Source organism: Sipha flava, unplaced genomic scaffold, assembly GCF_003268045.1.
Source record: "Sipha flava isolate LNK unplaced genomic scaffold, YSA_version1 82_pilon_pilon, whole genome shotgun sequence".
NCBI lineage: Eukaryota > Metazoa > Arthropoda > Insecta > Hemiptera > Aphididae > Sipha > Sipha flava.
In genome coordinates, this window is record NW_020273624.1 from 570,103 (window position 1) to 584,890 (window position 14,788).

At 36.1% G+C, this 14,788-nt stretch overlaps 1 protein-coding gene across 1 annotated transcript in view; it reads right to left on the bottom strand.

Moving 5' to 3' along the window:
• Window positions 1-1,040: 1,040 nt before the first annotated feature.
• Window positions 1,041-14,788, bottom strand: part of LOC112693220 (neuroligin-4, X-linked-like) — a 421,733-nt gene continuing 407,985 nt past the window's right edge. The window contains exons 11-12 of the mRNA XM_025568195.1: window positions 13,877-14,456; window positions 1,041-3,218 (exon numbers count right to left, since the gene is read on the bottom strand). Of these exons, the coding sequence (XP_025423980.1) occupies window positions 2,641-3,218; window positions 13,877-14,456 (1,158 nt within the window). The 3' untranslated portion in view covers window positions 1,041-2,640. The remainder of the gene's footprint in view (window positions 3,219-13,876; window positions 14,457-14,788) is intronic.

Consider the following 14,788-nt stretch of genomic DNA (forward strand, 5'->3'; position numbering starts at 1 on the left):
AGACGGACTTGGCGGACTGTACCATCAAGTGGGTGCCAACGACATTTGTCGCTAGCCAACGCCGGAAAAGCGGCCGTCTTCGCGAACGATTTCGTACCGCGAGAACGTTTTTCATTTATTTTTATTTTTAGTCGCCACGTAGAAGAAATACGCCCGAAGTCACCTTCCGAAGAGGGGAAAAACAACTTGAAGGTATTCGTCTAGGTTTTCGGCTTGGACTAGTGAGATTCGATTTTATCGAGTTTTAATGTAATGCACAAAAGGGATTTTGAAATTCACGAAGGCGGTAGCATGTGTTGGTCGTTATCCATAATTATTTTCAAAACGGTGTCGTAAAAATCATTCGCAGGCAAACGGTTGAATGCCGTAGAACAAAACACGTGAACATCATTAAAAAAAAAAAAAAAAATTAAAAAAATACGACGCGTTTTACCGGCGCGCGTGGGATTTGATAAATTTTCAAAAAAGTTCAAAACCCTTCGGTCGAAAGTTTTCGCACAATACGGCGTATAGTAATATAACGTAGCCTACCGTGCGATATTCGTGTTTAATAAGTTCGACCGCAAGGGATCGAATCACCCGAGGAAAGTGCAATATTTTTTTTTATATGTGTTTTATTGAATTTTTATTTGTTTTCATTTTCTCTTCGTCAAGATTAACTTTTATTTATCAATACTATTACTTTTATTATTAACTTTTATCTATCGATACCATAAATGTACATAATTATTTTTTAATATCATTTATTCTTTGAATTTCTTTTGTTTTACACGAAATTGGTCATTTTAACCACATTCAATATTGTAAAAGGACTAGCCACGTTCAAATGTAAACAAATATATAATTTAGTCAAAACATTAATATCGCTATATACCGTCCATTTTAATGAATATTCCACATTAAACGATGAACTCTTTTGAACGTGTTTTTTTTCATCGAAAAGATATCTCCTCTTTTACGGCAATCGCTACTTCAGTTCTGTTATTTAACCGCAAAAATTATTTTTTTCGATGACGTTATCCTTTTCTAAATTGTTCTCGTTTTCCAATACGATATTTCTACACGTTTATTTTTCCAAACAAAAATTATCGATACGACTTCGAATCAGATCGAGATGAAAGGTTTTTTTTCAACTTATTCGATACATGCATAATAAGAATCGAGGGATAAATTTTTTGTTTTTGGTTTTTTTTTTATTTACGTTAAACTTTTAACGAAAAGTCTATTTCGTACACCATCCAGGGACCGCACGAACTCGCAAACTTTATTCCGCCTCAATGTTTTTTTCTCTCCGACGCCGCCACTCCGTGAATGTTTTGTTTATCAAAATCGTTTAGCCAAACAATTGTGGAATTGGATTTAAAAAAAAAAAAAATTGAAAACTTTCGATGTAACAGAAAATACAATTCACTTTGGATATTGGTAACTTCCTTCCATCGAGCTTTTTTTCTCTTGCAATCAGCACAACGTAATTTGAGTCACGACGTACCACGAACGCAACAATTTAAAACGATATGGTAAAAATATATAAACGCAATGAGCTACGAGTGGTTTTGAAGAAGATCCAACGGCGGTATGCGTTTAGAAATATTTATACGGTTGTAAGCATGAGATGCGCATTTCATGACGTTCGATCGACTTATTAAGATCTAGAATATTATAAAAATTTGTTTATACGCGTTTATTCGCTAACTAGGAGTAAATCACCGTCGAGCCAAAAAAAAACAAAAAATAAAATCAAAATCAAAATCGTTTACGCTTGAAATCTGTGGCACTGAGATTGCTTCGCATACGTAAAATAAGTAGCACAAAAAACAAAAAACGTGGTACAATCAATTATGCTAACGTTTCGCGCGCGCACGTTCCTTGTAATCGTACGACGGCAGTTATGTTTGCAATGAAAGTCATTTATCGATAGGGTTTTCACTCGTTCGAAGCAGACGGGAAATCCGGATCTCGAAAAATCATTACGTTAAACAACTATGACGACAAGTATTTCAACAACAATTTTTTTTTTTTTTTGGTAACTAGAAGACATATTTTAACGACAAATGGTACATATACATATATAATGAAAAAAGAAACATAAAAACATTACAGTACAATACATATTATTAATAAATAACAAGAATTTGTAACAACCATTAAAATTACTGCTCTCAAATAATTTTGTTTAAACGTAATATCATGTTATAAATGTCATCTAATTATTGTTATACATATTATTACAACGGATTTAACGGGAACGTTAACATGCGAAAAGTGTTATGGAAAAGTGAGTTTGTGTGTGTGTGTGAGAGAGAGAGAGAGAGAGAGAGAGAAATATTTATTTATTTTTATCCTCATTACACGGTTATAATATGTACAGACAGGTCTTAGAAGATAATTGCGTAAGAATGTAAGTTACATATTTATATTTATATTGGTGTGCGTTTCAAAATTATTTCCTCTTCACGTCGAACACAACACGTCAAAGGCTAAAAAATGTCATAAGTAGAACAAGTCACCGCCGCCACCACCACCGCGACCGCTATCGCTTTCGCCGGACGACACGCGCAGTTGGTCGCATATCCTAGTCAGATCATTGGCCAACCGGTCAATTTCTGTGTCGGATGACCGCCGGTGGCCGCGGTTCGAGTGTCAAACATGAAGCTCCTCGATGCCGGTGATCTTGGCGGCCATCGCCGCGGCCGCCGCGTCCATGGCCAGGTTCGCGGAGGACGCGTGGTGCTGCTGCGGCGGCGGTGTCTGAGAAGCACCGGCTGCGGCACCGGTGGCCGGACCGGAGCACGTGCATGCGGGCAGCGCGGACGAAGCGGATGCCGCGTGCCTCCTGACGGTGCCATGCAGGTGCTGCTGGTGTTGATGACCACCGTGGTGATGATGGTGGTGATCGGGTCGTGGGCACTTGGGCGGCGGTGGTGGTCGGGGCAGCGTGGCCGACGACCCGATGCCCACGATACTGCCGCCCGGATGATAGCACTGGGCTGCCACGTCGGCGAACTCCGCGGGTGGTGGTTGCGCCGCCCTCGTACCGGTTGTGCTCAGGTCTACCGGTGGCGTCGCTTTCGGCCCGACTTGAGCCGTGGCCACCGGTGGCGGAGTCTTTTTCAGTATTGAGTGCGGCTGCTGCTGGTGCTGCTGGTGCTGCTGGTTTTGCGGTACAACCCCTACGGAAACAGTGCGCGTCTCCAACATCTGCAGCAGCTCGGTGGCTCCTGAAAAGACAAAATGGTCAGTGGTTCAATGGCCATGGTGGGTACGCGGTGCCGGGGTGTCGTCACGGGTTCGAAGGGATCGCACGAGAGGGCGATGGAAACTCGATATAGCTAGCGGCCGTCTGTCGCTTACCATTGTGTCGGATCAATAGTTTCGGGGCAACAGTCACTTATATTAAACGTTGTCTAAACTCATCAATCGACGCTCACCACTACGATATGATAATCGATCTACAAATGACATACAAATTGGTTACCAGTAGATGGATGGTCAACAGACATGGAATGCAATCGCGCCCGACCGTGGTTAAACATTTCTCTAATATTTGCAAAATAAAACGAAATCAATCAACATTTTTATCAAAAATTAAGGAGCTCAATGACTGATATTATATTATTTTTTTTTTTTTTTTAATTTATCAATAAGAATGATATGCTATAAATGTATTTATGTGGTAAGAGAATGAAGTCCTTCGGTTTTACGTTAAGTGTGTAGTGATATAAACGCATGTTATGTTTAAAAAATTAAAACTTCAGAAATGATTCGATTTTACAGCACAGGTTTTTTGTTGGTTTTTACAATATACCCAAATCGGTGGAAAAATTTTTCTGTTGTGTACAAGAAAGTTGCAACTGCTATGGATTTTTTCACACCGTAAAAACAATTTTTACATTTAACTCAAAAAATCAATTCTCTAACAATAAGTAAAATTTAATGGAAAATCAATTTATCTTAAAATTTAACAATTTATAACAGTAAATAATTAATTAATAATTAATTTACATCACAAGTGCTTAATTTTTCGGCAAACATTATTTATTTACTAATACTGCATTATGTAGCATAACCGCGCATAATATACGACTGTCATTGCATAATATCATATGATGCTTTTTGTTTTTATGGAAGTATTCGTGTATAACTCGGTCTAGCAAAAATCAATTATGAATCGTATTCATTCAGTATAGTGCTCGCAGTATAGTGCACGTGTAATGAATTACACGGGTACACGTGTTCTTATGTGAAACGGGATTAAGGTCCATGTAAATAAAATACATGTGTATTTGTAAATACCCGTTCACCCGCATTACCCGTGTAGCTAAATACCCGTCATTATCCGTGTATCTTAATACTCGACATTAAGTTTGATTCACACTAGTCAGCCACATACAATCAGACACCGTACCGTACCGTTCCGGAAAATATTTTAATATTTGTTTAAATACAGCAATTCACATTTAAACGTTCATACACGTAGCGAACCAACAGAGTCCGGCAGAGTCCAACAGAGTTCGGCATTCCGAGCGGGAATGTTTTGTCGGGACGGCACGTGTCTGATCCGGTCTGAACAGGTCTGTATGATAAGCGTGAATGAAAAACAGACATACTCGTAATATTATAATATCCGTCTGCTGTCATTCACTGGAAAATTATTCGCAGTCACAAATTTTTGAAGTTCGTACATATTATATAAACTTCTCATTTTTATCACTTTTTATATTTTTCACGCGTGATGAATTTAGAATTATTAATTGAATTCGTTAGAGACCAAGAATGTTTTTATGCATTGTCACAAAAATTTTAAACATATTTCAAACTTAAAATATAAAAAAAAAGAGGAAAAGAGGGAAACTTGTGTAGTCACTTTACGATGTTGTAGCGAAAATGTAGGTATGGGAACAATAATAAGTATAGTATATTTGAACGGCATGGTACGGTGTCTGTCGGTAAGTGTCTAACTAGTGTGAATCATACTTTACTCGTGTATTTTATTCTCCATGTTTTTGTATTGTAATAATTGAGATTTCTCTATTATTAAATACTAAATTTCTAGATTTCGAACTAAAACTAACGCTAACACGAACAAATTTAATTTCCAACAATAAATTGTATGGTGGTATTTACAGATAAGATATCGATGATAATCGAGATTATCTACGAGTTTATCACCAAACAATATTCACAGTTGCAGAAAAACCCATGGCCCGAGAAAACTGCGGACGCAACTCGGATATGCCGTGACAAAACCGCGGACGCAACTCGGATGTGTCGGAGCGATGGCATATATAGAAAACATTTTATAAAAATTATGATAGAATAAGTCAACATAATTATAATAATTATAATAATTATAAGTAGGTATAATAAAGCATTCAAGTTAAAATCATTTTTATAGAGTGAAATATTCACTAAGAAAAGACTGCCGATTTCTGTGAAAGCCAAACAAGATTCATACCAATATTTGAATAATTATATAATATACCTTTAATAACTAAACAGGTGTCTGATATTTACATACAAGCTGGTATTAAATACACGGATGACGGGTATTACAGTAAAAAATAACCGTGTATTAAAAACACGGATATTAATAAATTTAATACACGTGTACACGTAACGCGGGTACACGTGTACTCTAATAAGATATGACCCCTAATTCAGTGCATACTAATATATAAGATGACTGAAGACGACTGATCAGGAGCTTTTGACGATGCTGTTTTAAATAAAACTTTCAGAATTTTTTTACTATTCCAAACCGGTTCTCGGCTGGTGATTGCGTAAATCATGTCTTTATGGATCACAAAATATAGACGTGCCAATAGTGTATAGTCGACCAATATGTAATAATATCGCAGAGGCCCGTGAGTTGCAGCAGTTAGGCCACCGAAGGCGAACTAGATCTGATACAAGTAATATCGTTGAGTCGTTTTTTTTTTTTTTTGTATCCTTTTCTCAGATTCTTTTTCGTATAGTAGAATTCATTTTCCGAAAAAAAAAATCGGTTTACGTAATCAAAATATACTTCAACGAAATCCGCTGGCGAAGCGAGGCGAAAAAGTCTCCCTCCGTCGTTTCAATCACTATTTTTCCGGAAAATAATAATATAAATTATCCGCGGACTTACACGAGATATTTATTTTATTTGTGGTGCACCGGAACGGTAAATGTCAAACGATGGGCTCTATGATCACCCGGCGAATCGAACCACGGAGTTCGATTTACGCGGTGTTTCTGAAAGCCAATTAAATTACAACAGGTGTAAAAACAAACGGCTAAACAGTTGCAGCCACAACAAACTCATTTGGAAAACGTAAAACGTTAACAGAGAAAACATTATTTCACGCATCTCATAAGCCGTTCAGTACTATCGTAAGTTTCTGCGTGGGATTATTTAAGTTTGATATTCACACGGCGTGCACCGTTGCCCGATTGAACACGTTCAACTATCGTCCACGACGATTAAAAATGATTTTTCATCTCGTGCGATTTATAATAGGTGGATACAGTTGATAAGTTGAAACAGTTCGTTGTTCACGGTCGACCCAAATAATACAGACGCAGTGTATATTCCGTCCGTGAAATTTGATACGTTTAAATATGCAAATTTATGCAGATTCGATGGCAATTAATAATACTACACATGGCGTTGTCCTGTTCGAAAGTTTTATCATGTGTTTACATCCGTAACGGAACATACGTTTTTTATGAATACAAACCGGTTGTATTTTTGACCTATATTTTTACTGCAATAACGATTTAGATCGCAACAGAATTGAAACTAACAGCTGAAAATTAATAACAATTTGCTAATGATACATAATTTTGGATGAAATAATGAGATTGTTATCTCAAATATATGTATTGATTTTTTTAGGCCTCGTCATTATTTGGTTATTTCTTTTGGAAAAAATAATTCTGTGCAAGTACAGGTCATAGAAGTGAAACAGCAGTCGTGGTGATATCAAATTATTAATGCACAATCTACAGTTACTGTCGTAGGGATTTCATTTTTATTATTTGTCTTTGCAGGGAATTATTTAGTAATCAAAATGAGAAGATCTATAAAGGGAGGGAAATAGAGCTGGATTTAGACTTTTGGATGCCCTGGGAAAATCGATTTTTCGAGACTCCTAGCATTAAAAAACTAACATTATCCTTGTAGTAAAGGAAAAATTAAAAATTTGTATACTTAACCGTTAAAATTATCTGCCTATACTTTTTTATTTCAAGTTTAAAATACCAATGTTCGTGCTTCAAAAATCACGAATTTCTGTATGTATAATAATATCACAGGTTAATTAAATGTAATATACAGTAAATACTAAATAGTTAGTAACTGTAAATAATAAAAAAATAAATACATTTTTATAAATATGGTAATTTTAGAAGTAATAAGTCTGACTTAAAAAAATTAGATATACATTTGGTTTTTTAATGTCACGCGCATGCGTGTGTATAGGTATAAAATAAAGGTACGTGACGTAGGCCGCGCGCTGACGGCAGCCTACGTTACTATCAGTGTCTGCGTTTGCTATCTCCTACAAAATGACGCGCATGCGCGTGTATTAGTATAAAACGTGACGAATTTTCGTTGTATTCCTGTGTGTCGTGACATTGAAAATTTACTCCCAGCGCACATACAATAGTTTCACTTCAAAAAATATTTTGTCTTTATCATGTAACACAATAAATAATTAATGTTAAATTTTTATGCGATTAAAACGTCGCTTAAGTATACATTTGTCTATCCTAATTCAATATAATTGTAGTAGCAATTATACATTTATAATATATCCTTCATTCAAAGGATCTAAGGAAAAATAATTGAAAAATTCAAATCGTTTTATTCCGTAACACAATAAACAATGTATCTGTGGTATATCACAAAACACGAAATAATAAATTATTTTCGAATTGAATAAAAACTTTTTCTGAACGGACGTTTAACATTATTTCTTTGGGCTAAGTTTTTTTTCGATATCGAAAATATTACTGTTTGAAGAAAAAATATTCAAAGTATCATCTGCGTTCAACTTTTATCTGAAAATTTATCGCACCAAACTGCTCAGGATAGTGTTTAAAGGAAAAATTAATAAATATATAATCTCGATGTAAAGCCACAGTGTATTTGTCGCATCATTCCGAACCGTTACGGTTATGATGACGTTTCTGAACGCACTAGCGTACCATTTCAATGTACACATTATTACACCATTACAGTGTTTTCGACGTTTTAAAATTGTTTTGTCGGAAATTACCGAGACGGCGTAATGTGTAGGCAAACGTGATACACAAGTGATGTAGTGAGGATGAGGTTGATATTTTGTACATTATTATTATCATCTTTTGTAACCATTTTTGCACGATTATTACAAATATATTGGACAATATATAACTACCAGTGTATTGCTATTAGTATTTTTATAATCATATCATATTCATTGGATGTATTCAAATACAATTTTTTACGCAAAGAGATTCTCGGTGCAAAAACGTCGACCAAAATTTATCCAAAAAGCATTAATTTTTGGTATGTTATTGTATTTGTGTTATGCAATCATATCATGAATCTTCTTCTTTACAGTTTTTACAGTCCATTCAGAACGTTCACTCTACCAATTCTCTCCGCCTATTTTCGTCTTCGCTGTCTTCAATTCTTATTTGCCCTGTGTAAACGTATTCGTATACATTCAGATGTATTCATGTTGAACGACTACACCACCGGATTTGTCCGGTTCACACGCTGACACTACTATGGTATATAACGCTGAGGTTTTTAAACCGTTCGATTGATCAAAACAGTGGCTCAATTGGTAAGATAAAATTTTTGTTCAAAAGTTCTGTGCGCTTCTTTACGATCCGTCCGACGCACGGCATTTTTTTTTTAAAAATATTTTCTTAACACGTCAACACACTCGTGAATTCCACAATATACGCGATTCCAATTCGAAGTTTACGCCTCGCTACGTTTTACTCGGTTCGTAAAGTCTTGCGTGACGGAGAAATTTGCCAAAACCGAACGAAAAGCGGCGCGGTGCTCGATCTCGGGTTAGGATATCGTTTACGATCGAGTGTCGCGGTATCAATCTCGGAACGGTATTCGGATTGATCTCGGGTGGTTGGAAGAAAACGATCGCGAAGCGCCCGGCACGATGACGCAAGCGTGGCGGGACGCGTACGTCTATCGGAGGGAAAGAAACGGCGGCATAGCGGTAATAATACGGCGGAACGTTCGCACAGATCCGCGAATAGATCCCGTACACATTACGCAAGCGATTGAATGATATTTGCAAGCGTTACGCGTTTAATGGCTCGGCGGCGGCCCGCGTATCCGAGTGTTCCGGCGCAGCCGAACGATCGCGCGTAAACTTTAACGCGCACGAGACCTACCCTTCCTCGCGCCGTCCGTTCTCGACCGTTCCCGTTTTCCGCGGGATAATGCGCCGATTGTTTTCGCTACGGCGCGTGCGTGATTCGCAGTTCGAGATTCTAAGGCCCCCCTCCCTACTCCCTCGCCACCGCGTCCCGTGCTTACCATCCCCGCGCGTTCGTACGAACGGAAATTCTCAACTATAAATCTTGACAAAAGTTCATTTTTTCCTCTTTTCTTTTTACTGCGCTGGCTCCTACGTCCTAGCTCCGCTAATTTATTAGCTCGTATAAGAATAAAATAAAATAATACAATGTTCTGTTAACTGCACGTTTCACGGAGAGCACTAAGCAAAACACGCTTACACACACGCACGAACACACACTTTGGTACACCGTAGTACATGATAAATATTTATAAATCGTTCTGTGCAAGGTGAAATTTTGTTTTTGCATATTACGCTACTGTGTTTGGTGGGGGATAGTTCTACATTTATACTTCTTTTTTTATGTTAATTAGTACACGATGCAATCAAAGAATATCTGTGCTAGCTAAAAAAAATAATAGCCTACTGAAATTTGTCGTGTAATTAGCTTGTAATAATTTTCGTTTTTCAAACATTTATAATTGCTAGTAAAAAAAAAAAAAAAAAAAAAAAAACACAATTTAATATTTTATTCTTTGGAATTAATTTTTAAATTATTTAAATTTTTCTTTTTGAATTGTTTACGTATTTTTACTTTATTTATTATTTGTTGGTTGTGGCGTATAGTTGGCAAAATATATCATACTTTTAATTAAATAAAAAAAAGTTTTATGGAATAGGTCTGACAAATTTATTCACATTTCATTTAAATAAAACACGTTAGATTTATTATTTTTAGATTAATCTGTAAAATGGAAAAAATTCTATGATCCCATATGTATAATTTTTGTCTGGATAGTTAAAATTTTTATACTGAACCAGTTATTGATTAAAATAATAAAATGCATTTATATTCTATTTGATTTATTAAGATTTTCGGACGCTTTTAAATATTAAAATCTAAATAATTTATTTGAACAATATCATAATGTCATAATGTATTGCTATGAACAGATATGTCTTTCAATGGCCGCTCAGCTATTCGTTTATATGTAAAATTTTTGTATTATTATAGGATTGATTTTTTTTTTTTTTTTGCAAATTTACTGAAAATATTGCAAATAAAAAATAACAAAGGCGTATATAAGAAAAATGTCCAATCGTATATTATTATAATCTCACATTGCTATGCAGTGTGCAATTTATTATAACAGAAAAGGATCAGATAGGAATACCACTGCTGTGAAAGCAATTACTTTAGCATGACGAGCAGAATCTAAATTACAGAATTATAATTCAATTTCGAAAATCATCATATTATATAGTATAGCATTGAGAAACTTTAACAAGTACATTCACTCTCAGTGTTTTGAAAAATTCATGTTTTCCTTATCGACGACAGGATGTTACATTATCGTAGATACACAAAGATTTTAAGTTTTATCCGCTCCGAAATCGATTCGGATAACTTCGATAAAACGTGATTACAAAAATTATAAAAAAATAATAAAGCTAAAGGTATAACTGAGATAGGTCAATTGATTTGGTATTCGGTCAGTTTAATTTTTTTTTTACCACTGCACGTAGTATTCGCCTTTATCACGTTTTATTTTTTAGTGTGCATTCGTAAACCTTAAGAAACTTTTTTTCAACTCGTAATAAATTTTTGTGTATACTTATTAAAAACTTTTATTTTCTACTTTCAAGTTTTCATTTCAGATATCTCTCTATTTGGTACTGCCCTAAAGAAGTCATAAAAGTAATGGTATTTTTATCTATTGTTCAGAAGAAGAAAAAAAGCACACAATTTTTTTATTTTCATTTTAGTATAAACTTTAAATTCTAAACGTTTTCTATTTTTCCCTTATTTTTCTAAAGGTTTGTTATTATTTTTTGGCACCCGTCCACTCTGGTGGTGATCAATTTCATAGGAGTTTTTATGATTTATCGGACGTGGCCCATGTACATGTGTATTGTTAAACACAGTTGAATAATATAATTTCAACTGCGACGAATAATATTCTATGTGTCAATGTACTAACAACTACTGTACAACCGAATGGAAAACACGGTAAACGTGAAATTTTGTCCGAACCGTCAAACTTTGTGCATAAAATCGGTCAGATAAGGGTTGTGGGGTTACGCCCGTACATGTTATAACGTTATTCTGTTAGTGTACTATATCGTTACATTTGTTTTGCACTTCTTTTTTTGACATTATTTTACCGGTTAAATATTTATATTTCTTTGGTTATACCCGTTGTCCCAGGTTCGGACCACGTCCATGTGTATAGAATTTTGGGGTATGCGCTTCAAGAGCGAAATCCATTTTCACCGATGTCTCCTCCTGTTTTTTTGTATTTTTATTTCACGTATCACGACCTGTAATATACCGCTCGCTCGACGTGTTGTGCACTACGTTTGCACACAGCTTATTAACAATATCTTAATTTATTTTAACACAATAGTTAGATATCATCAGTTTTGAGTTCGGTTTTAATTTTCCATTTCCCGTATTATGCGATAATGACGACAACGTCCGTCGCGTGTCGTGCACACAGAAACACCTATCGGATACACATTTATAGGGTCGAAGATAATTCATCCTTCTCTACTCCCTCCGAAATTGGACGAATTACATAAAGTGAAACGCCATCGACCTTTCGTGAATTCCATACAAATTAAGACGTATATTTTATAGTTATTATTATTGCATTAAATATATATATATATAATGTGTTCTTATGTGCTGTGATTTTGATAAGTTAACTTGAATAAATAGAATGACCTTATAAGGACGAAAACAATGTTTATACTCTCTAGGATGTTTTTCTGTATCATTACTATTACAACTGAATGGTGACCACAAAGAAAAGACAAACGCATGGGGAATTTTAAAATTCTGATCATTTATAATATGCTCGAAAAAAATGTTTATATAATATAATACATCACGCATTCTAGAAATAATGTCCAGTGGAGTAGAAAACCGGTGGGACCCAAATAGCGTTATCTAGTCAAATTTGGTACAAAAGAAGATGTGCAATGAAAAATACAAGAAAAATGACTAAAATAAAAGATGATGGTATAATATTATATATGTAAACAGTGTACATGCAGCGCGAGCGTGACTCGTTTACGAAAGGAATAAATAACGTCGAAAATACAAACCAAATGCTTACGCAAAATGAGAGCAAATTTGGAATTAGGTCAATGTATCTGTAGTTATATTTATTACAGTGATTTTTCTAGTAACCGTGGTCAAGACAGATTAAAAACATATCTACGTGAGTAAAAAAATTATCCTATATTATTATTTTTAGATAATGCGGATAACGATATTATTATAATCCTTTTTGACAACAATAACTGCAATTGTATAATATTATTTTTATCTCTAAAGCATTTATCACAAATTAATGACAATTTGTTATAATTTGTTTTCAGTGCGTCTTTAATATCATTTTAATTAAGATTCATCTAAATATAATTACAAAATTATACTAATTTTCATGTCAAAATACGGATTACTTATAATTTTTCATAAAAATATTTGTAGAACTCGATAGAATCGGTCATCATTTTAGCCAAATTAAAAACGATATGCTATTTTTATCATAAATATTTATTATGTGTGTCTAATATTATTATCTCATAGTAGTTTCATCTTAAAATGAATTTTATAAATATAACGTCCAGAGATGCATTTGACAGATAATACGGACGATACAGTTTAAAATAATACATTACAATAAGTTCACGATAATTCGAAGTTGTATGGGGATAAAAAATCGCTTCGACATACCTAATTTGGTTTAGTCAATGTTACGTACAAACTTCGAGTCTATGATGAAAAACTATTTTAAAATATTCATTAGTTATGTAAGTGTAATAATATTGCATTTTAAATGAATTACGATAAAAACTATGATAAGTTGTTAAATAAATACATAAATATAAAAAAATAAGAAAAACCTAAAAGATCCAATAGTATATAAAAATTTAAATAATAGTATTATTTATTATATAAGCAGTAAAATAATTGGTTATAAATTCTGATGATTCGGCTATTTATGATAAAAATATTCTAATAATTTTCAACTTTATCGCCTTGCATTTGTTTTTGAATATCAGCCTTATTTTTCAAAAGTGTCGACAGAATATTTGTTGGAATATTAAATTGTCAAATTAAATTTTGTCAGCTATAGTTAAGTGATTTCGATCGGTCCGATAGGAAACGGTTGATCGGCGAACGAAGTACAGGTGATCGCGCGTCTGGTGAGTTTTGGTTTTCGCGCGGACCTAATCTTTCGTCCGGCAACCTGTCACACGGTACTGGAACAACTAATACGTCGAAAGGGGTAAAAACGGGCTGCAATGAAAATGATTATCGAAAAATAAAAACGCCTTTCGTTTACCTCCGGTGGAACACAGATTGGTCATCGGGCCTCCGTTCTCCGGCCGCTTTTTGATCTTCCTCGTCCGGTCGTCCTGCTGGTGCTGCAAGTCCTCCGCGTCCCCCGCCCCGGAACCGGACGTGCGCCTGCTGCTACCACCGCTCCGCCTGCCGCCCCAACCGGTCGACTTGTTGTAGTAGATGACCGCGAAGATCATGATGTTCAGGAACAGTAGCGAACACCCGATGCCTATGGCCACGGCCAGTGCTAGCGGGAAGGACGCGTAACCGGCGCCGGCCGCACCGACGTCGTCCTGTCCGTCGGCCGACGACGGCGACCGGCCACCGCCGCCACCATCACCGCCGTCCTTGTCGTCCGCGTCCTTGAACTGTCGTCCGCTTTCGTCGCCGTCTCCGTCGCCCCGGTCGGACGACGACGACGACGCCACCACGACCGGCGGCGGCTGCAGCACGTTCGTTCCGTTCAAACTACCACCGCCGTCCGCGGACTTGTTGCCGGTCGGTGATTGTTGCCCGACGGCCGGCTGTTGTCCGCCGCGGTAGTAAACGTCCGCCGACGGTTTGGTCGTCCTCTCCGAGCCCTGCGAACAACGTCAGATATAATATTCTCACACCAAGTACGTCCGGTCGCAACGGGCCCGTGGTTATGGCGGGAATAGGTTGAGATAACGAGGTGGGTCCGGGACTTTGAAACGTTCACGCGCATAAGGTAATACGTCAACCGGCTTGAACCATGAACAGATTTTTAATTGTTTTCGTGTTTTATGTTTTACTCGTTTTGAACCGTGGTTGGTCCGGCTAGAAAGTCCCAAAAATCCGATGGGGTTGATCGTTCGAAAGAATGATTCGTACTACGAACAGGGACACGCTAATCCCCTGTGGTTTTTAAAATTGTTTATCGTTTCATTGCAAA